At 39.2% G+C, this 25,791-nt stretch overlaps 3 protein-coding genes across 3 annotated transcripts; all 3 read left to right on the top strand.

Moving 5' to 3' along the window:
• Positions 1–2,337: 2,337 nt before the first annotated feature.
• LOC146522005 (uncharacterized) lies at positions 2,338–4,173 on the top strand. The gene is made up of 4 exons (XM_085150127.1): positions 2,338–2,467; positions 2,606–2,857; positions 3,454–3,543; positions 3,716–4,173. Exons 1-4 carry the CDS (start codon positions 2,338–2,340, stop codon positions 3,973–3,975), a joined length of 732 nt encoding a protein of 243 aa, XP_085006253.1. The 3' UTR covers positions 3,976–4,173.
• A 3,457-nt stretch (positions 4,174–7,630) lies between these two features.
• On the top strand, positions 7,631–9,479 carry LOC146522004 (uncharacterized). The gene is made up of 4 exons (XM_085150156.1): positions 7,631–7,826; positions 8,211–8,302; positions 8,649–8,814; positions 9,125–9,479. Exons 1-4 carry the CDS (start codon positions 7,706–7,708, stop codon positions 9,262–9,264), a joined length of 519 nt encoding a protein of 172 aa, XP_085006282.1. The 5' UTR covers positions 7,631–7,705; the 3' UTR covers positions 9,265–9,479.
• Positions 9,480–23,725: 14,246 nt separating this feature from the next.
• LOC146522003 (uncharacterized) lies at positions 23,726–25,791 on the top strand. The gene is made up of 5 exons (XM_085150133.1): positions 23,726–23,806; positions 24,345–24,559; positions 24,799–24,890; positions 25,210–25,354; positions 25,583–25,791. The coding sequence occupies exons 2-5, from the start codon at positions 24,439–24,441 to the stop codon at positions 25,711–25,713; spliced, it is 489 nt and encodes a 162-aa protein (XP_085006259.1). The 5' UTR covers positions 23,726–23,806; positions 24,345–24,438; the 3' UTR covers positions 25,714–25,791.

Raw genomic sequence — 25,791 nt, 5'->3', positions numbered from 1 at the left:
GTGATGCTGCTCGGTTTGCAGTCCTGAATATCAAGCAGGATTCACTGCACTGTTAATGTTAGCTATGTTATATTGCTGCCTCTGTTCGGTGGTGTCGAGCTAAATGGAGTTTAACGTGTGTTTGAACGAGCTGACGGTTCACTCGTTAAGCTGAAAGAAAGATGCTTTAATCACAGGAGTCACACATGTGTCCACTGTACCATCTGGGAACTCTTCTTGTTTCGTAATAACACAGTCCTCCTTCTTTTGTGCTGTTTTGTAGCAGTGTATATGTAACCCTGGTTAACATAACTGCCAATAAATAAAAGCCTGTTAGTAAAAACAGTCATAAGAAATATATCACAGGTGATAAATAAATAGATCATAATGGTTAAGAAAATTCATTAAAAACATCAGAAATGATATAATTCATGTTATAGGATTTCATTGTGTTTAAAAACATGTTAAAAGAGTACAAAACTTGCTAATTCATGGTGTTTTATGTTAATTCAGGTAAAATGGCTAAAATATGTGTTGAGACTCTTATTGTGAAAGGGCACGCTGCAGCGTGACTCCTGTGATAGCCACACCCAATCGGGTTGTTCATTCTTTTTGATGCTAGAGAGGGAGAAATGCAGACAGTCCTTGCGGAGCTGCTGCCTAAACGAGTGAAAAAAGATTAAAAACGAGCCAGAAATCTACATAAAGCCATTTTTGTACTCTGGAGAATATATTTTTTGTTTTTCCGACCTGTCCTTGCCTCGGTGACGTTGTGAACATAACCGAACGGGACTTGGTGAGTTTAGAAATTGTATTTTATTTCATGCAAGAAATGTTTTGTTGTATTATATTGCTCATTTCATGCAAACAGAGAGCCAAGGTAGCAGATTTATGTTGTTTTATGTTAAACACGGTGGATTCGTGCTTAACCGACACACAGGCTGTACTTCAAAGGCCTTTGACGGTGTTTCAGCGCGCCATTTTGGCGTCACCTCATTCACGGCTAAATAAGCTGGAAAAATGGACTTTTACTGTTATTTAAGAGCTACCCTTGTGTTATTTTCGAATGTTTATGCACTTTATTTTGTTGTTATGGTAGGCCATTAAGGTTTGGATCGGGAAATGCCGAGCTAGAATCGGAGTTTGATCCGCTGAGCGAGAAACAAGATGGCGAGCCACCCACGGACCCATTGAACTGTACCGAGCAGGAAAAAGGAAAACGCCCCCTGCTGGACGTTGAGCTCTTTCGCTGAAAAACTGGTAGGATTAATCCATACACCTCTGCAAAAGAACAGCGGACTTTCAAAGCACTGGATAATCATTTGGAGTAATTCCAGGATTAATAGTTAAAGGACACAGAGACAACTTTCTTTTGCTTATTTGTTTGTTTAAGGGGATTATTCAGCCTTTTGCTGAATTGTTTTTAGTTTTTACATGTTTTTGTAAATTATTTTGGTCAACCTTACATTTTAATGCTCTAATGGTGTTAATGGAAATGTAAATAAGTTTGTTGGGTTAAAACAAAATAAGAACTGGTTGAGATTGAAAGGTGAACCTAGACCAAGATTAAATTAAATCTTGGGCCTAAAGAACTGAACTTGATTTAAAATAACACAGTGTTAATGCAAATAGATCAAAGGATAAACTTGAACTTAGAACTTGAAATAAATAAGACAATAACCTAGGTTGAAAATAACATCCTTTTAAAGCCAAATAAAAGGTTTTGAGATAAATAGGATAAACTAACAGAATATACTGAACAAAAAGGGGAAAGGAAATATCTTGTTTTCCTTAAATGTGTGATGTTGGATGTTTTATGTGATGTGTGTTAACTGTCTATTCTCTGTCTTCACAAAATAACAAGCCGGCAATTTAAACGTATTTTCTGGTCTGTGGTCTTTATTACATGCTACACTCATTACTACTCTAGTAGTCGAACCTAACTGGTCCTAGTATACTGTAACGACTCCAGAAGTGTTACGGTGTGTTCACACCGAACGCGATGGACGCGAATAGAGCGTCAGGTTTACATGTAAAGTCAATGGAAAAGCGCGATGACGCGCGATTGCGGGTCCCGCGAAAATTCGGAAGCAGATTTGCGTCGCGAAAACGCCAAAACTCGTGAAACGCGCGTCAGTGTAGCGCGTCTGGCGCGTTTGACTCGCGAATAAAACCACGCGCGTGAGTTTTTGTGTTGCATTTTGTGCATACGCGCGTTTCGCGTCTACCGCTCGAGTTGGAAAAATCTGAACTCCAGCGTCAAATCGCGCCGCGACAACCAATCAGGGGCCTGGTGACGTGGCTCTGACCTAGGTCAAAGGGGCAGATCCAGCCAAAGCCCTTCATTCTTCATTCAGTATGGAGGAAAAGCTAATCAGTGCCGTGGCTAATCACCCGGAGCTGTACGATGCTAGCTACTACTTTTACCGAGACAGGAATAAAAAGGACCTAGCTTGGAGACACATAAGTGAGGAGATCGGGCAACCTGGTAAGTTCATTCCTTCTTTTTAATTTTCAGACTGACCCGATGAACCCGCGCAAAAGCTAGCAAGCCCGCCTACTGTCCCGCTATTTTCCCACTGATGTACAAATACCTTTCCGCTAACAAGATAATGCGTTTATTCAGAGGACATCTGCAGGAGAAAGTGGAAGAGCCTCAGGGACACATATAATAAGGAGAAGAAGGCAGAGAAGGAGAAGAGGAGTGGGTCTGCAGCAGGATCGGGGAGAAGATGGAAGTTCTTCGCGGTCATGGGGTTTCTGGACCCCTTCCTCACCCCGCGGGAGACAAGTGGCAATATGGTGCGGACCGTGGAGAACTTCTCCCCCGAGGACCAGGGACAGCCCGAAGAGGCAGCAGGGGAGTGTCAGTCAGAAGGTATGTTTACATTGAGTTAATGTAGGCAGTTAATTTATGCGTGTTGTCATACAGGAACATATTTTGTTTATTAATAAACAGTATACAGTAGTCCCGCTGTTCATCCGTCACTGCCTCGCCTTTTCGCTGATTTTTTTTATTGCACCGTACAGCTTTCAACTATGCGCATTGCATTCTGCAGCCCAAATGACAAATCTCCTCCGTGTCGTGTCTCCTGCGCTTGCCAAACTTATCATGTTTGGTTTTGATAACCATCACGTCCAATAGAAAAAAACAGCACAAAAACACTCATAACTATGAGCCTCATTCGGAAATAGACACCTGCACCGGGAGCAAAAAAGGCGCACAAAAGTGGCGCCGCAGACGGAGAAAAAGCGCGGCATAATACTTTTACGTTTTAAAATCGACAAAGGTTTGCACTTTGAGAATCAACTTGTGAGAACTGTGACTACTGTTCATGTGCTGCAATAAATGAGAGACCACTGTATATAATAATAAGTATATAAGTATATAATAATATAATATTCTCTATGACTATTGTCTTCAACCTATATTAACATTAATAATAATATTAACATTTAATATTGTCTTCATAGAGTCAAGTAATCATGCAGCAGAGTCCTCAACTGTCTCTTCTCCTGGCTCTCCAGTCCCTGGTCCCTCCACTCCTGCTGCTGCACCCACAGGTATGAACATCAAGCACTGACAGCTTTTTACTTGCTTGAATTCCCTTGTGATCACCTTTACTAAATATCTACAACCAATCAGTTTATATCCTGGTTTTTTTTCAATTTTGAAAATGAAAATCTAGTAGCAGCCTTCTCATTACTTTGTGTTGTTTTGTGCTGTGTTTTACAGGCCCACAGAGGAGGACAGCTCGAAGGCGGGCGAGGGACGGGTCCCAGGACGGTCCATCGGCGGTGGAGCTGGCCATCCTGGAGTCCCTAAAGAGGCCACGCCCGTCTCCAACTGAACATTTCCTCCTCGGCCTTGTTCCTGCTCTGGAGAGCATGCCGCCTCAGACACGAGAATTCGTGAAATTTCAAATTTATAAATTAGTTTTTGAAAACAGCACAGCTGTGTTAAATTTGGAAACATTGGACCCTAATGATCAGTAGTTTTCTGATGAGGCAGCAGCTCTCCAGGGCAGAAACAATGTTCTTATTTTTCTCCTCCTTCTCCCTGAGGCTCTTCCACTCCAAGCTGGGTCCTTTTTATTCCTGTCTCTCTGTAAATAGTTAAATTTCATATATTTATGATAAATGTTTTTGTTAATGAATTTATATTTTTTCAAATAAACATTTATAATGACAAAATGTCTCTGTTCTACTACACAGCAAATATTGGCACCCGACTTGACACAAGTAGAATTTATTTCATATTATACTAATGACAAAACATACTAATACAGTGGGATGCAAAAGTTTGGGCAACATTGTGAAAAGTAATTATTTTCTTGTACAAATCATTGGTTGTCACAATAAAAATAGTCAGTTAAATATCATATAGGAGACACACAGTGATATTTGAGAAGTGAAATGCAGTTTACAGAAAGTGTGCAATAACTGTTTAAATCAAGCAGGTGCATAAATTGGCAACACAAAAAAAGAGAAATGAAATAAATATTTAGTGTATATCAATGTGTGTGTCTCCTATATGATATATGTAAGTGACATTTTTCATTGTAACAGTGATTCATACAGGAAAATAATGACTATTAATAAGGTTTCCCAAACTTGTGCACCACACTGTATATAGGAACATAGTGAAGACAAGTTACTTAAGAGAGTAAAAAGAGGTTAGTTTATTTTGGAGTAGAGCTCCATTTATTAAGAAAAAATTAAAAGGACAGGAACACTCTTTAGAGGTTTGTGGGTGGCCGTTGTGGGGAAGTCACTCGGACTTCAAACAGGCTACTCCTTTGGTTGCCAAGACACAGCTCCCTCCGCCGAGAAGTGAGCCATGAATTTCTCCCTCACCAGGACAGCCTCTCTGGAGGAGTTGTTTGCTGCCATACGACCCAGGCCTTGCAACGGCTCCACCACAGCAGGTGCCCCTCTCTCGTCCACACAGCGCAGAAAATTGTGGAGAACACAAGTTGCCTTCACACACTTCTCCGCTCCGTCTAAATAAAAAGGAGTGAGTATCACTACAAAGGTTAACTCAGTGGTCCTAATGCTACAGTTTGATATCAGCAAACACCGAGCGCATACATTGATATGACACCACAGCCATGCTATCATTGCAAACACTGATAACAGCATAAATCGAATTAAATCGGGACTTGATGAGACCTTCTGAGTATCACTAGAAATATTATAAACAGTCGTCTCCGTACCACAGTTTGCTTTCAGTAAAAACCGAGCATTCACTGTTAGCATAGCACATCCACGTTAGCAGTGTATAAATGGATAGTTTAGCATATATTAGCACAGGTATCAATAAAGGACTACCGTATTAAATACTTTTACTAACCTCAGGCAGATGGACAGGCGCTCTGCAGGTGGGATTGAGCGCCTGTAGTTGGTGTCTAGGCGGGCGATTCTGGGACCGACCCGGGAAAGCAGGTCCTCAAACTGGCCGAGTGAAAGACGGTGATATCGCTGAAATCGGCCGTCATCCAGGCGCAGCTCCTGGAGCAAATGGTGAAACTCACCAAACTGCTCACGCCTCTGGAGGACCTGATGGACCCAGGTACGGCGAGGGCGTCTTTTACGCCGCTGCTCTGCTCTCCACAGTATATAGAGAAGGGAGACTCTCTCTTCAAGCGCTAACTCGACAGCTGCCATCTTGCAAAGATACCGGTCTGGCACAACTTCCTCCCACATCCCTCCCACATTTCCGGTTCACGCGTGTCAAAATATGATATTTTGAAGCGCGATGGATTTTTCTTGGACACGCGTTGAGACGCGAATGTGCACGCGTCAAATTAGGGGCGTTTGGGGCGTTTTTGTTCGCGTCCATCGCGTTCGGTGTGAACACACCGTTACATATACACCTGAGACTGTCACCTGTCTGTCTGTCCTGCACTCTCTCTCTGTTTCTTTCTCTCTGATTGTGGAATAAAAGTATGAACATGTATTTATGTTACACTTGTGTTTGAATCCTGCAGCTTATCACGCATTTGATTTCCATGTGTGACAACTGCAAGTGTCCAGAGTGAGGACAGACTGAGGGACTCACTGCTGCACATCATCCGTGAGGCTTTGCACCCCTGATGATCCACCAGGACTCAGCAGTGTGTGAGGAAGAGGAGGAGGAAGAGCCAGCAGCAGCTGACAGATGGAGAGAATAGACAGACTGTTCCCTGTTTGTGAAGGACTGCTAGGAAAGTTTAACATAATTAATTGTCTGTCCTGAATCAGTCTTATTAGGTAATGTTCAAATAATTTTATCATTCCAGTGTTTGCAGTGTGGGAGAAAGTACTCAGGGCCTTCAAGTTACACACTATGAAAGGAAGAAACAAGTTTAATATTCAGAAACCTAAAGTATGTATCAGCAGCTGAATGGACCTAAAAATAAATGTTTGTTTCAGTTCTATGAAGCTTTGAGTATTTTGGATTAGTAGCACTGCTGTGTGTGTTGCATCATATTGCTGTAATTGCTTATATGCTTTATATATTCTGAGGTAAGTTGATCTATAGTGTTACATCATATTCTATAATGATGTTATGTGTTTGTATACTTTCTGCCCAGTTTGACCCATTTAGCAGAAGTCAGCCTGTTTAAGGCTCTGATATCTATTCTGTATGACTTAAAGCAGTTATGACATGGTCTGATTTTCTCACCCAATAAAGGAATATTCAATATATCAGTCTACTCTTCATTTTATCAGAAACAGTTATCACAGCTCATATAATTTCTTTTTACACGCGTATGTAAGCAATGAGCCAAATTTAGTAATGCCAACTTACTGAAGGAACAACATTTCTCTCTTATATATGATACACCTATATATGCACCTATATATGCACTGTCAAAGATACTTGTCTTTGAGTGAAGATTTAAGGTGATAAGACCTATAAATAACTGCAACTTGAATCTGTACTGAGGCTCAGTATTTGACACAGAGTTCATGTTCACTGCTGTAATAGCTAATAATGATTAATATAATAACTATAATATTGGCCATATTATATTTACATTACCAAAGTGATATGACTTTAGTCTCATGAACAACATTAGCTAATTGTTATTTACTAACTAATCTTAAATGACTGTTCAGTACAGAAATGAAGCCCAAAAATCATGTTTTACTGTCCTGTGGTCTCAACCTCAGATACTTATCAAATCACACAAAGCTCTTGTAGAATCAAACAAACAAATGAACAAAATATGTTTTCCTTCATTTCTGTCAAACAAAGTTGTATGACACGTTTCCAGCGGTTAGTAGCATGGTTGCTAGGCAACCTGGGAAGCGCGACAGAGACTAGACGTCCCATACAGACAAACTTGCCGTTTATTTTGCAAATCGAGCTCAACACTGCCCCTAGCGTCCTGGAGCACTTCCGTTGTGTTTTGGAATTTGCATGTGCTTTGTAGTTTGCAAGTGTTTTGGAGTTTGCATGTGTTTTGGAGTTTGCAAGTGTTTTGGAGTTTGCAAGTGTTTTGGAGTTTGCATGTGTTTTGGAGTTTGCATGTGTTTTGGAGTTTGCAAGTGTTTTGGAGTTTGCATGTGTTTTGGAGTTTGCAAGTGTTTTGGAGTTTGTACGTGTTTTGTCTCTAGGGGCCACCGTACAACCCCGCCCCTCAGGCGAAGTTATAAAAATTGGTAACACACCTTGCACAACTTGTTGCCTTCAGACTGATAACCTGAAAGGATCGCATCCTCACTTCCTAACAAAGTGATGTGTGCCGCCGCTGTATTGCCTGTGAGTCTGAGGAGGGGGGTGAAACCGCACATGAACCAGCTGCCAGACGTGACCGTGAGCGACCTCAGGAGGGTGCTGAAAATCTGCGCAAACGAAGGTAAAAATATTAATTTATTAATTAACTTAACAAATATGAAATTATCGGTACTCAGTGAGCTTACATTCAATGTTTTAAAACATGTTTTGCATTTTTTTTGGTAAAAAAACATGTATAAAATGTAATGAAGCGCAAACACTTTTAAATATTTTTGTTTACGTTTTTCTCTAGCGCATGAAATTTACACATACAGTTACTTGGACCTGTATAATATCAATATAACTGCTAACTGCTGCCGGCCACCTTTACTTTCAACAATAACTTCTGCTACGGTTCACTCTAAAGCGTGGAAGATAATATAGTTTTTCATAATGTCATTGTAGCTATATTTAGTCTAAAAGCTGCAAAGTAAAATCCGCTCTGACCCGTCTTATGTGTGTTTAGGATACACAAAGAATGATCAAGGAAAGTCACATGACCACGACTCTGCACCACTGTCCAAATGTGGAATCAAGCCCAGTTCAGCTGTGCAGACGGTGAGGAAGGTTCATGGCGGGTGAAGGAGTCTGTCATTAATTTGAGCTTTCTTCACATTTCACGTCTCCTTTCACTCTCAACACTAATTTAATACTACGTGGAAAAATGATTAATTTTGTGTAAATTTTTATCTTACATTTTTATCGTAACTTTATATTTGGGTATAAAAACATGAACTGACTCTGAAGTTGCTCATTGCATTTCAAAAATTGTTGCACTTAGAAAACCGGTGACATGTTTCTAAAAAAAATTGTGTTTTTGTTCTGTTGCTATGATATGTAATCTAAGAAATGTTTTAAGCGCTGTTTAACAAAGCTACTAACTGTCACCTCTCATAACCTTAAGATGGAGAACCTGGAAGGATTAAGGCTTCGTCTCCTAGGAATGATTGAAATCATCATTATCTGTCCTGATGGTCAGAGACATTCGATTTGGCTGCACAAGATACAGCTGGAAGCAATGATTGTGGGCTGTTTTAAAGGGGAAGTGCTGAAAAAGCTCTTCATCCTTGGTAGGTTACTTAAAAACTGAAAACAAATACATTAAAAAAATGTATTTATCACTACTAAGTGATTCTACATTCAAAAACTTTGTTTTGTATGTACCTTAGTTTTTTTTTTGTTTTTTTTTTATGTTACACGTAAGGTCACTTAGACTTGTATAATACTGATAAAATTGCTTAGCTGCTAACTGCTACCAGTCACCTTTATTTTCAATCAAACTAATGCTGGGAAGATAATATGATTATTTATAACATATGTGCAGTTATGTTTAGTCTAAAACTGCAACTGCAAAGTAAAACCCTGCCTATCTGTGTTAAGTTTTTCTAGATTACACTTTGGAAAATATCAAACTGCACTTTAATGGCAAGCCACTGGATGACGACTCTGCATCACTGGCCGATTGTGGAATCAAAGCCGGCTCAGCTGTGCAGATGACGAGGAAAGTTGATGGAGGCTGAAGGAGTCAACAATAAATTCATCTGAATACATCAAAGTTACAGGAAACACTGAACTATAAATACACATAAGTAACAAAATGCATGATTCTCATTGGTGTGACATCTATGGTTTTGATTCTCCTTTGCACTTTCTTTACATTTTATGGTTCATGTCATATCCATGCTTGACACTAATTAAATAATAATTGGAATAATTAATGATGAATTATTGTGTACATTTTTTATTTAAATTTGTATTTTTTATAACAACAAGTTGGTGGACCTTCTGTGCTCACAGTCAGAGGTGTGTGTGTGTGTGTAGGTGTGTGTGTGTGTGTGTGTGTGTAACCTTAGATTATTACATTTTTTGAAAGAAATCAAAATAAATCTAATGGTACCTAGAACAACATCCACAAAGCAAATGCTGAAATAACAAGTGTATTTTCAGGTTCCCATTTTACACATTATCCTTTTCTAATGTAGATAAATAAAGCATATCAGCAAATGTTAATGTTCTGATCACCGATGCCTGAATGTTTGGTAGTTTCCACTTTTTCTGTCAGTGACAGCTTTTGAAATTATCTTTAATAAATTCTGCATCAAATTTGGCGATAAATGTTGTGTTTTATAATTACACACATACTAGTCTTTAATAGTCAGCAAAAGAAGATGCAACATTGGTTGCACATAGATAACTCGAATTGTAAGATATGCTGGGCATGTAATTTAGGTTTATATTGTTGGATTGTCATTTATGCTTAGAAACACATACTCATATATGCTTAGAGGTATATAATCAATTGTATGTTGATAGAAGGTCTGATCCTTAGTAGTCTGCACTTGAAATACTTGAAAATACTTGAAATCTTCCACTCGGGGCAGCAGCTCAATCCAGACCAGTGGTGCTGATGTGCACTCCACCCATTTCCAGCTGAGAACCGTGGTCTCACACTCGGAGGTGCTGATTCTCAGTCCAGCTTCTTCACGCTCAGCTCAAATACCTAAAAATAACTGAGATATGAAAAAGCTTGTTTTGAAAATTGAAGCTTTTGAGACCTCACAGTCCATGAAGTGAAGTGAAAATGTGTGGAAGGATCTTAAAAATACTGCAAATTCTTTAACTGATCAAACTATGTAATCGGTTCATGACTCACATTGCAGTAAAGCCACGTGTTTGGCCGTTCATTACTTGCACAGACATTGAGAAAGAAAAAATGAATTTAGAAGATCTTGCCCTGCAATCAACAAACTGTAGAAATCAAACTTTTATTGATTTCAAAGTGAAACAACATTATCTTTAGACAAATTTAAAGGTTCAGTTTTCCCAGAATTATCCACACTCTGTTCATTTGGATCCCACCTGTTATCCTTCTCAGTTTTGAGCAGTAAACACAGACACTGACATCTGCACACACCAGGGAACGTCCCCAAGATTGTTTTGTTTATTTTGTTTTTGCTACTTTCAGTTTCTCTCCAGCAGTTACTGGAAGTCATACGACTGCAGATCAGCACTTATGTGATTTTACTTTATGTAATAAAAGTGTTAGTGCTGCTGAGAGTCCAGGTTTATTTATTTATGTAATGATTAATGGGGTTTATCCATTTATCTTTTGTAAACTTGCATGGTGTAGTCAAAGTTGATCTGACCAGTGGTGCTGTGTTTTTACTGTTATGACCTGGATTTATTATTTTATTTGAAGAGTTTGGGGGATTATTTAGATATTGTGCCACTGCAATGTTCTGAATGTGCATCAAACTGGATCTTAAAATTATTTAATCTGAATGTTTGTACAACAGGACTTTTGAATCCACTCACAGCAACCATTTGGCACAACAACCAGGATGTAAAGAAACAAATAAACCAAATGAAACATTGTTCTGGTTACATAACAAACACTGATGCGGGCAGTTTTTAGTTGTTGGGTGGTTTCCAGTGTTCATCTTAATGACGGTATTTGAAATTATGTTGTACAACAAGATTTACTTCTATACTCAGCTATGAGGCATTATGATGAGCATTGTTTACTTGTTTTACTTTTAGTTGAACTTTTTTGTTTACACATCATCTTAGGCTCCATGTTTAAAACTTAATGTGTATTTTCTATAACTTTTGTTTTGTTTGCCGGAAACCCTAGCAATACAGGCACCGTCTCAGCAGCTGCCCACACACTACCTGTGCACCACGATCAGTTGCTGAAGGCAGTAGCTGAGAGCTCACCCTTATCTCACAGTCTCAGACCTGCTTTTCTGAGGTGTGCATAATATCATAAGCTGGATTTGGGGAAATAGAAGTTCTTCTTTAAAATGTTTACCTCGGTGCAATTGATGCTGTAATTTACATGTGAAGAAGTTAACAATGTTTCAAAATAATTTAAACAGTAAAAAATACCCTTGAATCACACTGAAACTAGAAATTTAAATGGCTATTTTCCAAAGATCAAGATTAGCAAAACCTGGTGCAAAGAGGAACACAACCGATTTTAGGGAGAGGTTGAAGCAGACATGGACAAACACTAAATGAGTAGAGCAGTGTGGCTGTGAAAGCATGGAGGATTGATGTTTTGCCTTGCCTGATAAAACTTTATGTCTGGGAAAAGGGGAAGACACCTTTCTGTTCCTTTGCTCTGGATGCAGTTTGGAATATCACATATCAGAACTTGGATTTGAGGAAATAGAAGATCTTCTGTGAAATGTTTTTAAATAATTTCAATAGAGTAAATCCCCTGGAATTACACTGATATTACAGTTAAAAGTTAACCTTCAAACAGCTAAACTTTACTCAGATTAAGAGTTAAAAATGTTTATGTTGTCTATTATCAGATTTTTGGGTACAAATATAAAACTGAATAAAAACAGGTTTTCCTCCATTCCCTACTCAAACAGGACAAAGTGATGATGCCTTCTCTTGCTGACACTGTATGAGTAACCTAACAATAATGAAAATATCAGCATTTTAACTCAGTTACTCTATTTTCATTTCATTTGTACCAAAAAAACAAACAATGTACCATAAAGGATCACATTTTACATGACAGTGTTACACTTACAGGACCTAAGGAATAAAATGGCAGAAAGAAAGAAAAATACACAGGATTTAATATGGTTTTGCAGTGTTTTCTTCCCAGAGATGCATTTTTATTTACATTTCTATATTAACTTTTATTAAAAATAGCAAGGTTTTATTAAAAGAGAAGTTTGCTCGGAAAAGTTTAGAGGAAACAAGAGCAGTCCTCACGTACTTAGGAAGTACTTAGGAATACAAACAAAAATGTGTGTTAAGGAGATGACACAGGTTATATATGTAACTAACCAGAGGACAGCATGTGCTTACACACAGTGTTTAAGTTTCTTTCCCATTATTTCTTCTGCCAAACAGGTATAGAGGTCTGTCTGGGGGCAAGAATGCACACGTTTTTAAACATTCAACAGGCTTCTTCAGACACACAAAGCAAAACCTCAAATTGCATCGAGGGCAAACAACCGATTTACAAAGTATCTTGCTGTGCTCCAACAGTAACCCACAAGTGGGACAGGCACGAACTGAGGGACACACACGGACACCATGATATGAATTAAATGTCATATCTGGGCATTTTTCTAATGTGTCTAGTGACGGGTCGCAGCAGCCATCGTTTTCACAGCGGTCTTTTCGAGGCCGTGGACCCTTCCACTCCCTCAAACACTGCCAGCAGAATTCAAACGGCCGTCCTTTTACTGCTGTGCACACTTTACAGAGGACATTCAAATCTGATCCATTCTCTCTCGTCACAGCAGATCCACATCCAGGACACTACATCAAGACAGATGTGGGACAATATTTAATACCTGATGAAATGTCTAATTACAATTCTACATTTACAGTAAAAATATTATTAAAATGAAACTGTTACCAACTTAGTCATAATTGTCTGCCTGGCAGCATTAAATTCCATGGTTTTTTGAAAGTACCTCTTTTCTTGAGGCGTCAGCAGAGCCATTTTACAAACCTCTGCAAAAGTCCACTCAGCACCACAACCAGACCCACCACACACAAACCTGGTTTAACCCTTTATTAAATATGGAGTGGTGAGAGAATGATTAGACTCACATGTTGGAAACAAAACACCAAACAAGTTGATGAGTTGTTTGTTTTCCCCTGTAAGTTAGATTAAAAATCGTAAATAGTGAAATAATTCATAAAACATCAGAACTGTATTGCTATATGTGGTAATTATTTGATGAAACACACACATTATTATCACAGCTGTAACAGAAAAGCTGTAATTTCAAGCTTCACTGAAGCCTCACAGAGGGCAGATCAGTCAGCCAGCATGCACAGTCCCAATATTGAAAAAGAAATGTGTGATGTATTGCAGGTTTAATTGCAGAGGCAATTTAACTTTAAAGGATTTAAATTCAACAACTTAAAACAGAGAAGACAGGAGCTGAAAAATTATGTCCTTTTTATTTATTTCCATGATTACACAGCATAATTTCATTAACTTACAGAGCAGTGCACTGCTCTGTGTGGCGACTCAAGAGTTGGGAGTTTGTCTTGTAATTGGAAGGTTGCCGGTTTGAGCCCCGGCTTGGACAGTCTCGGTTGATGCGTCCTTGGGCAAGACACACCCATTGCCTACTGGTGGTCAGAGGGCTCGGTGGCGCCAGTGTCCGGCAGCCTTGCCTCTGTCAGTGCGCCCCAGGGTGGCTGTGGCTACAATGTAGCTTACCATCACCAGTGTGTGAATGGGTGGATGACTGATTGTGTAAAGCGCTTTGGGGTCCTTAGGGACTAGTAAAGCTCTTTACAAATACAGACCATTTAGAAGCGTAGCTTCTTTCTCTCTTTTTCTTTACATGACAGTAAAAGTCACAATCCAATTCATTACAAAAAATAACGATGATATAATTGCCACTGTTTTCAAATGTCTTTATTTATTCATGTTCATGTAACATTGTCCTGTTAAAAATCAATGCAACCCTGCCAACCCTTGTTATTTATTTATATATGTCTGCTTGTTTATTTTAACAAAGCCAACCTTTAGTGGTCCAACAACCTGCGACACCAGTTGGTGAGGGAGGTCGGGGTCACAGCGACATCTGAGCTCTGAGAGATTTGAAGCCTTCACACAAAACTGAGAACAATCACACACAAGAAAAAAATATCAATGTTACACGTGAATAAATGCTGATGAGTTTTATTTAACATTAGTTAGTGTGAATATGGGTAAAACTGTTTTCTTTTATTTTTATCATTATTTATATTTTGGATTTGAATTTGTTGGGCATCACTTTGAAAAGTGCCCACGTGACACTTACAGTCCAAATCATCTTCTCCATCGACAAATTTAAGTGTTTGGTCACAAGGGTCGTAACACTTCTCCTGTTTTGCTGGCACGCTTGGGGGCGTCACACTGCGAAACAAGATCAAAATGAACACTTCTGATTTCACACAGTTTCTTCTTAACATAAAGTTTGTGATCAGCGACTTTGTGTTTCAGTATCACCAGTGGTGGTCTTAGCCTGTTTGGCGCCCTGGGCGAACACTCCAATTTCCTTAGGGATTAATAAAGTATTCTGACTCTGACTGTTTCAGGATGACCTGCCATTATCCAATCACACATCTGCTTACCTGTATCTTTTGCTCATTTCTTCTCCTCTTCTTTTCTCTTTTTTCTAAACTGAGGACCTGATGGCTTTGAACTTTTCTTGTCCATCTTGGTTTTAACTTTGCACTCCAGTATGAACACCCATCCTGAGAATCACCACAACATAACCTAACAGACCTACACCTTAGTTCACAAATTTACTTTGGTTTTTTTCTGGGATTTCGCACAAATCATGAATAAATAATAGGCTTGGATTTACAACATTATGAATGAAATGTGCTCTAATTGGAAGCAGCAGGGCCCCTCCCCTTTCGACAGGTTGTGTGTGAGACATTAAATCACCAAACTATAAAATATACATTTTAAATTGTTATTGATCCCTTTGCCCCGAGTCCTAAAGTGTATATTTATTTTCTTACTCTTCTTATATTGATTGTTTGTTTACTTGCACTGCTGTAACTGGAGCCGCGTCGTCTCGTCTCTCTATATACTGGACTGTATGTAGCGGAGATGACAATAAAGTTTACTTTGACTTCAGCAGCGAGCAGGCGCACCGAGGGCTCTCGTGCTCACTTTTTGCGTATAGAATTTCGAAAAACCATTGGTGCAAATTATAAGTCTGTATCATAATGTCTGCTGTTTTCGTTTTTGTTGGTTTGTTTTTATTTTGTTTTATTTTGCGAGTTGGTTATTAGACGCTGCTCCAGCCACCAGAGAATCCCCCGCCGCCCCGCCCTCTCCTCCCTGTGCCGCAAGCAGCAGGCGCACCTCGCAAACGGAGGGCGCCCTTACTCCCAGCAAATGGGCGATAGAAAACTGATCGGTGCCTATGCTATTCCCAATATGCGCTGGCATGGCGTCGGTGCAGCATGAGTACGAGCAATTTTATTTTATTTTTTATTATTATTATTTTTTTGCCGATGCCCGTGATGCCGCCCCCCACCACGATGCCGCCCCGGGCAACCGCCCGTGTCGTCCATATCAAAAACCGTGAGTATCACTGTGATGTCAGACTGTGACACTGAACGATCACATCGCGAAGTGTACAACAATAGAAAAAGTCAGTGAAATCAGAGCAGCAGATGTAACACACACAACAGTGAGTGAACCACGTGTTACCCGTGCTGCAGAGGCGGGAATACTGGGCCCATCGTCGCTCTGTCCATGGGAAACTCTGGATACAGGCGATAGACATCTGGCACGTTGATGAACGAAGCAAAACTTGAATCTGGTTAAGGTGAAGGCACACTTGTGGTCCGGTTGAACATCTGGCTTGGATATACAGCGATGGACTGAGAGTCGCTTTGGTCTCCTCCCTCTCTCTCTATTCGCCCCGTGTGTGTGTGTGTGTGTGTGTGTGTGTGTGTGTGTGTGTGTGTGTGTGTGTGTGTGTGTGTGTGTTTCAGGGCCGTACCTCTGAATGACTAAAAGAAACTTCGGCTTTTAGATTCTTAGAGATTCTTGAATATGTCACTTCCTGATTGTCTCCCCACCCCTTTATTTTCACCCTCCTTCGTCTCTTCATCTCTCTTGTTGCTGATGCTGATGAACAGTGAAGAAGAAGCAGCCCTGCATACATGTGGGTCCATTTGACACATTTGTCACAGCTAATTTTAGTTAATTTTCTTTTTAGGTGTCAGCTTTTCAGCTTCACCTTTTCGCCACTTTTTTCCACACTAAACTCTGTTCTACAAGGTGCACCAGCGCACAGAGAAGGTAGGGGAGGTTCTGTTTGCATAAAGAGATCTTATCGGACAATACACTGTCGATAATGAAAATGAACGAATCGGCACACAGAGCAAATTCCCGGTATATTCCCGGATTACCACTCTAGCCCTGGGTCCACATTAAATAATACATTAAATTTGTAATTATTATTGTTCAGGTGTAGAATCAAGTCAAAATTTCGAGATTAAACTCGAAATGCTTTTCAAGGAAAATAGTAAAAAAAAAAATGTTTCAAGTCAAACCACTGCCCCACGGCTTCTATATACTCTACAAAATGCCTGGTGTAGATGGGTTAGTTAAACAACTTAATCAGGTGCTTTATTGTGTCTTGTGATATAGTATGCACCCTCTTATGCACGAGGGTGTCACCATCGATATCCTTGCATTTGTCCACTGCAGCTATTTTCTTTTGCACAAATCTTCCAAATTTGTTTGCTCTTTCTTTCTGACCAGCTGATACAGCTTTCTTCACGGTTGCTTTAATTTACAAATGTGCCTGCTAGCAAAAAAAAAAATATGCCACTTCCCATTGGAGGGACTTTCAACAACCTTTTCCTGTCTTTAAGTGATGACCGATGAACCCTGCTTCCAGGTCCAAACTATTTGTTTATTAAGGCTGTTGTCTTTTTAACATTTTTTAATGCTTTGTATCTTGTTCTATTTTATCTGAACACGCCTCTAAGAAAAGACAGTGATCACTGTCGGCCTCTCTCAGTTTTTATTACCACTTGTCATTTTAAAGCTGGTTTTTAAAACCTTAGAATGTAACTACAGCCCAGCCCATGCAGCAGTATGTTCACTGTGGATAAATTATCTTAGTTGTTCTCCTGACTGAAGTTTGGTCTGTTTACAGCATCCTGCCATGCGATTGCATTTATCCCTAACCATCGGGAAACCTCATCTTTACTCTATAGAGTGGGAAAAAGTTAGCGTTCATCCTCCAGCTTCACTGTGCCAATGTGTTTATATTATGCTAACCTTAGCTGTGTAGCTAGCCACCATGTAGCACATCATTGTATGCAAGCTAGCCGAACTTCAGTAACCCTACAAACATCACTGCTTTTTAGTTTTCTGTCTTCATTTATGTTGGAAGTGATAGCAGAGCTGACATCCTTCTGTCAGGCCTGTGGGTATCAGGCTTGTGATTTGCTCTTTTGTCTTATAGAAGGAAAATGGTTTCATGTTCAAAGGTTTCTCTCATTCTAGGAAATTATACCACATCTTGTTTGAATCACCAATATTGAATACTACTTGCAGGTAGCGGTATATGTAAGTGGATCTCTGAAAGGATGACTTCCTGGCCTGTCGGTTAGAATACACTGCAGTGTCTCAAAATACAGTGTGAGAATTTATTCATGATCCAGCATTTGCTCTAGCACCATAACAGCAGTAGGAATGACTGTGAGAGAAGCAATTCGGCAGACTCCCCGCACAAGATTTCTCTGATACAGTCTACTTCAGCATGCATCCTCACTACTAATCTTCGAGTGGATGCCTGAAGCATGCTCAGAAGATCGGTCTTTCCAACATTCTACTTTGTGAAATTATTTTAGAGGTTAGGTTATATGTGAGATAGGACACATTATTTAAGGTTTAGTATTCTTGAACTGGTTGAAATTGACCTTTGGTAATAGAAAACTAGGTTTCTAAAATTAGCTCCCCAGGTATGCTGCTGTTTTGGAAATGATGTCATGGGTAGTCAGAGCCACTCACTTGTCACATGACTGCATCAGGATGCTCATTAGATGTCACTTGAATGCACCTTGATCACAACTCTGATTGTAAAAGCTGCCAGTCAGGAAAGGATGTCAGAAAAAAAAATCTTTTCAAAAAATTAGGTCAAATATTTACTTATATTGTTAAAATCTATAGATTTAGTTTGTTTTTCATTGTTTTTGGTGTCAGCTTCAGTTTTGTGCTGAAGTATGTGCTCAGGCAGGCTGTGGTAAAGAGCCATTGAAAACTCAAATTGTATCCCACTGCTTCCACCAGTACAATGCCAGCACCTTTGTTAAACTGGTCTGCAATATGATACCAAAAATAAGTATTATTCAAACAGTGAAATGCTGAAGCACTTGAAATTTATTTATTTATTATTATTTATTTAGAATTACCAAAACATCCTTGTTAAAATTTTACTCTCTCCAATAACCAGTCTGCAGTTTACAGGGTTCCCCTTCCTCGAAGAACCTAAGCACTACAAGTGATTACACAAAATTATCCCACACCACAGCACACTGAAAAAGCACACTACACAGACATGAAAGCTAAACCGTGGAAATCACAGCAAATAAAGAGGCCACATCCTGGCCAATAACATTAATGGAGACAAGGCCCCTAAAAATTTAACGGTTAATGAGCCTGTATTGCCAGATCAATGTCACTGAAACAAAACAGAAAAGGCAATTAGTGTTATCCATTGTTTAGTGTGTAACTCACCTGATCTTCGACAAGGCCCCACCCCCGGGTCTGGATACTGGAGCCCGTACAGCAACACGGGAAACGCTCACCTACCTGGCTCTCTTCACTGTCGGCAATGCTAAAGGTTGTAAAATTCATTTAAAATCCTCTGAGTTTGATCAAAGTTTTGAACAGCTGTAAAACAGGATGTTTCAGTTTAAGAGTTGTTTTCAATAAATTGCATTCTCAAAAAATGTTTTGTCTCACTCCCATTTCTTCTTGTTGCATGTTGAAGCTCTTCTTGGAAAGATAGAACAAAATTAGATTTTTTGCCATTTTCAAGTGGTCTTAAACTTTTGATCAGGGCTGTTTAAATTTATAGTTCACGAAGTATGTAAAAAAAAACTACTTTTGCTACTTCCACAAGGTGGGGCTGTGCACCAAATGATACGTGAACTGCTTTTACGAAAGACACATACCCTCACCAGACATTTTATTAGCTACACCTTGCTGATAAGGATTGAACCCTCTTTTGTCTTCAGAACTTCAGACGTCATTTGAGTGCAGTGAACTCATCGTTCAGCATTTGATGAAAGAACACTTTGCACTTGTTGTTCTTCAGGGTGAAAATACTGAGGCTCTTTTACAGCCAATAAAGTTGAACGCTGAGAAAGCGATGAACTCCTAGAACCAAATAATGACCCAAAGCTGCCATTAGACTTCAATATAAACTACACCAAATTTGCTAAAGCTCACAGTACTTTTCAATATCAGTGAAAATCTGTGGGAAGATCTTAAAAATACTGTTATTCCTTTAATGCAGGGGTGGGCAACTCCAGGCCTCGAGGCCCAATGACCTGCAGGTTTTAGATATCACCCTGGGTCAGCACACCTGAATCAAAAGATGAGTTCATTGCCAGGCCTCTGGAGAAATTCAAGACATGTTGAGGAGGTACTCGCTGGTCTCTCTGTCAGCAGATTCTCCGTCTCTCTCCTTTCCCCCTCCTTCCCCTGTCCTTTCAGTTTTCCCAGGATTGATTCCAATTGTTTCATTTGGATTTCATTTGTTATACATTCACCTGTCTGAATGAACAGTAGACACCGAACCTGCCCTCTGAACACACCAGGGAATGCCCCTAAGATTTTTTTTATTCACTCTTTATTACTTTCGATTTCTCTCCATCACTTATTAGAAGTCATGTGACTTCAGATTAGCAGTCGTGATCATTTGTAATCATGTGTTAGCAATACTGAGAGTCAAGGTTTGTTTATTTACTTTATAATGTATGGGTTATATTGCACCACGTAGTCAAAGTTGGGGAAAGTACCTGATCTTTAGATCAGTGACTCTGTGTTGGATTATCTTACTTGGAGAGTTTGTGGGCTTCATGTGTTGCTTTTGCCATTGTGGTGTTCTGAATGTGCATCAAACTGGATGTCAAAATGTTTTACTTTTTATATGGTTTTACAAAAGGACTGATTAATTCACTCATAGCCGTCATTTGATACAACAAATCGGTGAAGCAGCAAAAAAACCAAAACAAACATTGTTGTGGTTGCATATGAGACTGATGAGGGTGTGTTAGGTAGTTTCCAGTTTTCATCTGAATGACAACATTAAAATTTAATAAGGAGATTTATTTCTACAATGAATTACCAGGCATTGTGATCAACATTACTGATATAGGGCAACTTCAAGTTGGTGCTGTGCAAAACCAAGCTGCAGCAGTATTTGGTGTAAGCACTGGTACCATCTCCAAATTGAAGGCCAAGTATAACAGGGAATGTCAGAGACCAACCCCAAAGTGGGCACATTTCCTCTCCATGTCAGCATTTACAATCTTTAGGCAGTCTGCAACAGATTCGCAGTCAAGGTTTTCAAGATGATCTGGCAGACGGCTCTCTACACATTCAGTCACTGCCCTGCACTGTTTGTATTGTTATCAGCAAGATGCACTGGAACCAGAACATGCTGGAACGTTATGTTCTGCAATGAATCCAGATTCTACCTATAGCAGCTGGATCACATTGTCAAAGTGTGGAGTTTGGCATTGGCTCAGGAGATTTGATGCTGAACTCTGCTGCTCAACCCACAAATCTACTTTCCTTTCTTTTCAAGAAGCATTGTTACAAACATATATTAAACGTGCTGTTTGCTTGCATGTTTAACTTCAGGGATGTTTTTTATTTCAAAATTAAAATAATTATTTAAATGAACTGCATGTCTTATATATTTAATTTTGATTAAACATGTTAAAATTAATTTTGTTTTTTCATACTCCGATGGATGCATCGGAGAGCAACTTAGGGTTAACATCTTGCCCAAGGAGATTTGGCATGCAGACTAGGAGAAGACATGACTTGCTCTACCTTCTGAGCTACATCCATCCCAATAATAAATATTTATTTGCATAAATTGTAATAAATGAAGAAGATACTTAAAAATGGTATTAAGGGTCTCCCTGGCAGCATTGAACACCATGTTTTTTTGAAAGTACTCCATTTCTTCAGGGATCAGAGGAGCCATTTTACCAAACTCTGCAAAAGGCCACTCAATGTTACAACCAGACCTGCCGCATACAAATCTGCTTTGCACACCCCTGTGAAACAATACCCCAGACCAGCGGTCCCCAACCTTTTTTGCACCACGGACCAGTTTATGTCCGACAATATTTTCGCAGACTGGCCTTTAAGGTGTCACGTATAAATACAACAAAATAAAACCAGTACCGGTACCATAAAAAAGAAGATTTATTCCTAACACACGAGAAAAGACCCAGGGAAACCAAGTTAACGATAAAAACAAATTAAAAAATAACGATAAAAACCCTGAAAACCATAAATTTTACACCCGAGCCTCAACTCTCATGGCCCGGTAGCCAGGGGTTGGGGACCACTGCCCCAGACCCAGGACATGCTAGATAGATGATGTCTATCAGCTGCCTTGGGAACAACTTAGTGTATTCCAGAAGAGCTGGAGCAGGTGGCCAAGGAGATGGAGGTGTGGACATCATCACATTGACTACTGGTCCCAGCATTCCAGAAAACTGATACATGGATAAAACGTGATACCAGCATGAGCAATCCCAGTGCTTGAAACAAAAGGTAAATAATCTGAAAAACAAACAAAAACAACAACACAAAAAATTCCTCTACTAATTGTGGAAAAATTTCAGAATAATTCACCAGTGTAAAACTGTGACGACTGAATATCTCATCATGTGCAGTATCATCAACACATCCAAGTGATCTGGAGAAATCTTGGTATGCAAGGGACAAGGTCCAAAATCAAAACTGGATGCTTGTCATCTTTGGACTGTCAGACAGCACTGCATTAAAAACAGAAAAGATTCTGCCATAGAAATCATTGCATGAGATCAGGAACACATCCAGAGATTCACCGCACCATCCACAAATACAAGTTAAAGCTCTGTTATACAGATATGACTCCTTACGTGAACATGATTCAGAAATGCTGCCGTTTTCTTGGCAAGACAATGCTAAACTGCAACAGCCTGGCTTCATAGTAGAAGAGTCTGGACACTGCTTGTGTTGTTTTAAAAGTCCTTACTTTTCTCATTTATAAACTGCTTCTCTTGTCTTAAGAACTGAAAGTATTTTAGACTTTAGCACTTTATCTCTTTCATGTCCATGACCAATTTATAATCCCACGTTAACTTAACATGAATGTGTTTGTACTAGACGAGGAGCAAGAAGATATTAGTAATAAAAATGTAATTAACAGTTAAAACTTGATACCACATCACAAAATGTTCATCTAATCATTTAATGTGCACTGACCAACACTTCTTCCTGCTCTAAAATATGCACTACACTATGAGATAAACAATTTTATTTTCCTCTCACAGTGGTAAAGCTTTTCTCATCCACTGTCTCGACATTCTCAAACAAATCTGCAAATTAGGGAAAAAGCATTTAAATGTCGCCATGGAGGTAGCTTTAACTGTTTTTGTTGTTGTTATAACTATTCTCACGCCTGTCAGCCTTTTACTTTAGCCGCAACAGCAAGACAGTTTGAAGTTTACTGACAATTTACACAAGACACTAATTTTAAACAATCTAATCTGAGCAGGAATGATTAAAATATACAGTTGATCAAAAGATTCACTTTCTTAACTAGAAGTCAGTGATTTTGCTAAAAACTCTTAATGCTTCTTCACACAGTTTCCCAGTTTCACATATAAGGCCATGGAGAATGTTTTCATACGTACAACTGATTACATGGCTCTTAGGATATCCCTTCTTATTTAAAGTGATGCTGTTACAACCACCCCTGTCTCCACTACACCTGGGCATGTGTTCCTTTCTGATGTGTCTGTTAAAAGTGTGCAGTTATTTTCAATGATGAAGTCAACCTTTAGTGGCCAACCTGGTCTAACAACCTGAGACATCAGTTGGTGAGAGACGTGGGAGTGACATCGTGACCACAGGACATCTGAGCTCTGAGAGATTTGAAGCCTCACACAAAACTGAGAACAATCACACACAAGAAAAAAATCTGTGTCACACATGAACTTATGACATGCACCAAATTGTTTTAAATAGTTCCACGAGATTGCTACTGTTCACTTCGAGAAGTAACAGCAACATTGTGAGCTGAGTCTTTCGGGACTTTTTGTGAGATACACTTTCATTTTCAGTGTGACGCAATAGTGTGTGTGTGTGTGTGTGTGTGTGTGTGTGTGTTGGATGAGAGAGAGAGAGAGAGAGAGAGAGAGAGAGAGAGAGAGACTAAAAAACCTAAAATCTAAGTCAGTGAGCACTCTGCCTCATAAGACACACACAGCACTGACTGACCCACGCTGTTTCGCCTTGGCAGCAGACCCGTGAGTGACCTCGTGTGCACACCGTTGTGCTTTACAAATATATTAGACAGGTTTATACCACAGCTGATATATATTATATTTGAAAGTTTTTATGTTTCAATTTAAACTTTATTAGTAATTACCATGATCCTTTTTTCATTTCTATGTAGAATGGTTAATCCACCAATGCGCAAAGTATTTGATAAGAATGATTATTTTACTAATGATTTCTTTCTTTTTTTTTTACAAAAAAGCAGAAAAATATTCACACCTTGCATTATTATTTTAAAGGACGTCGAATTACAATCATTTGTTTGCTCAACAGAAAATGTTTTTAGTGGTTGATTGTTGTTTATTGTATTTGTTATTAACTTAGAAAGTGTTTGCGTGCAAAGCAACACAAAAAAGACGCAAAAATGCTTTCACAATTTTAAAGGCGTGTTATCAATACAAACAGTATTCTCGCAGATAACGAGATCAATACCTTGTTCATATGTTTTTGTTCATTGTTATTTCCCGGTTAAAACGAAACAACTAACGGGCAATCCCCGCCCCACAGGCGAAGTTATAAATATCGTGACCACACCGTCACCTCGCATAACCTTCAGACGGAGAACCTGAAAAGATCGCAGCCTCACTTCCTAAACAAAGCGATGTCTGATGCCGTTGTACTGCCTGTGAGCCAGAGATGGGGGGTGAACCTGCACATGAACCAGCTGCCAGATGCGACCCTGCGTGAGCTCAACCAGGTGTTGAAAACGCGCGTCAACCAAGGTAAATACAATCTGAAAATAAATACATAAAAAATGACATTATCAGTACTCAGTTAATCTGTGTCCAGTGTTTTAAAACATTTTTAATCTTTTTAAACTGGACACCTTTATTTTCAACAATAACCTCTGCTCAGTGTAATGCAGGGAACATGGTACAGTTATCTATGACATGTGTGGAGCTATATTTAGTCTAAAGGCTGCAAAGTAAAGTCCCCTCTGTCCTGTGTTATATGTGTTTAGGATATACGAAGAATTATGGAGGAAAGTCACATGACCACGACTCTGCACCACTGCCCAAATGTGGAATCAAGACCAGTTCAGCTGTGCAGATGGTGAGGAAGGTTTATGGAGGATGAAGGAGTCCATCATTATTTTGCGCTTTCTTTACATTTTACAGCTCCTGCCACACCTGTGCTCAGCACTAATTTAATACTACATAGAATAAATTATAATTCATGTATTTCAACTTAATATTTTGGTATAAAAACATGAACTGAGTTTCCTCACTCCATTTCAAAATGGTTGCCCTTAGAGGACTCACTGAAAAGGTTTCTAAATTATTTGTGTTTTATTTTTTATGATATGTGGTATAGTAAATGTGTTAAGTGCTGTTTAACAAAAGTACTAACCATCACCTCTCATAACCTTCAGATGGTGGTAGCCAAAACAATGTGTGAAATCTTCATTATTATGGCTAATGGTCAGAGATGCCTGATGCTCCTGCGCACCATACAGCTGCAAGTAATGATTGTGAGCATTTTCAAACAGAAAGTGAAGAAATTGCTCAACGAGAACGGTAAGTAACCTAAAAAAAACACAAAAAATATATACGTTAAAATTTTAATTACCAGTGCTTAATAACTCTATATTCAAATGTCTTAAAAAAAAATTCACTAAAAAATCTATAAAATGTTATGAAGTTATGTTATGTTATGAATAATGCAGGAAACATAATATAATTATTTATGACATATTTGTAGCTATATTTAGTCTAGTCATCTCTTTCTGTGTTATGTGTGTTTAGGATGCATTGAGAAGGATTTCAAGCTGCACGCTGAGGGCATGCCACTGGACGATGACTCTGCACCAGTGACAAAATACGGAATCAAAACCGGCTCAGTTGTGCAGATGGTGATTATAGTTCACGGAGGATGAAGGAGTCCATCATGAATTCATCTGATTACATCAAAGTTACAGGATTCACCGAACTATAAATACACATAAAGAACAAAA

This window comes from Neolamprologus multifasciatus, chromosome 3, assembly GCF_963576455.1.
Source record: "Neolamprologus multifasciatus chromosome 3, fNeoMul1.2, whole genome shotgun sequence".
Taxonomy (NCBI): Eukaryota; Metazoa; Chordata; class Actinopteri; order Cichliformes; family Cichlidae; genus Neolamprologus; species Neolamprologus multifasciatus.
The sequence above is the reverse complement of the archived record's forward strand: the minus strand, read 5'-3'. Positions and strand labels throughout refer to the sequence as shown.

Coding starts and splice junctions, on each gene's coding strand:
- LOC146522005 (XM_085150127.1), top strand. CDS start 2,338: ATGGAGGAAAAGCTAATCAGTGCCGTGGCTAATCACCCGGAGCTGTAC. Junction 2,858..3,453: donor AGGGGAGTGTCAGTCAGAAG/GTATGTTTACAT, acceptor TTGTCTTCATAG/AGTCAAGTAATCATGCAGCA. Junction 3,544..3,715: donor TCCTGCTGCTGCACCCACAG/GTATGAACATCA, acceptor TGTGTTTTACAG/GCCCACAGAGGAGGACAGCT.
- LOC146522004 (XM_085150156.1), top strand. CDS start 7,706: ATGTGTGCCGCCGCTGTATTGCCTGTGAGTCTGAGGAGGGGGGTGAAA. Junction 7,827..8,210: donor GAAAATCTGCGCAAACGAAG/GTAAAAATATTA, acceptor ATGTGTGTTTAG/GATACACAAAGAATGATCAA. Junction 8,815..9,124: donor GAAAAAGCTCTTCATCCTTG/GTAGGTTACTTA, acceptor ATCTGTGTTAAG/TTTTTCTAGATTACACTTTG.
- LOC146522003 (XM_085150133.1), top strand. CDS start 24,439: ATGTCTGATGCCGTTGTACTGCCTGTGAGCCAGAGATGGGGGGTGAAC. Junction 24,891..25,209: donor CCAGTTCAGCTGTGCAGATG/GTGAGGAAGGTT, acceptor CATAACCTTCAG/ATGGTGGTAGCCAAAACAAT. Junction 25,355..25,582: donor GAAATTGCTCAACGAGAACG/GTAAGTAACCTA, acceptor ATGTGTGTTTAG/GATGCATTGAGAAGGATTTC.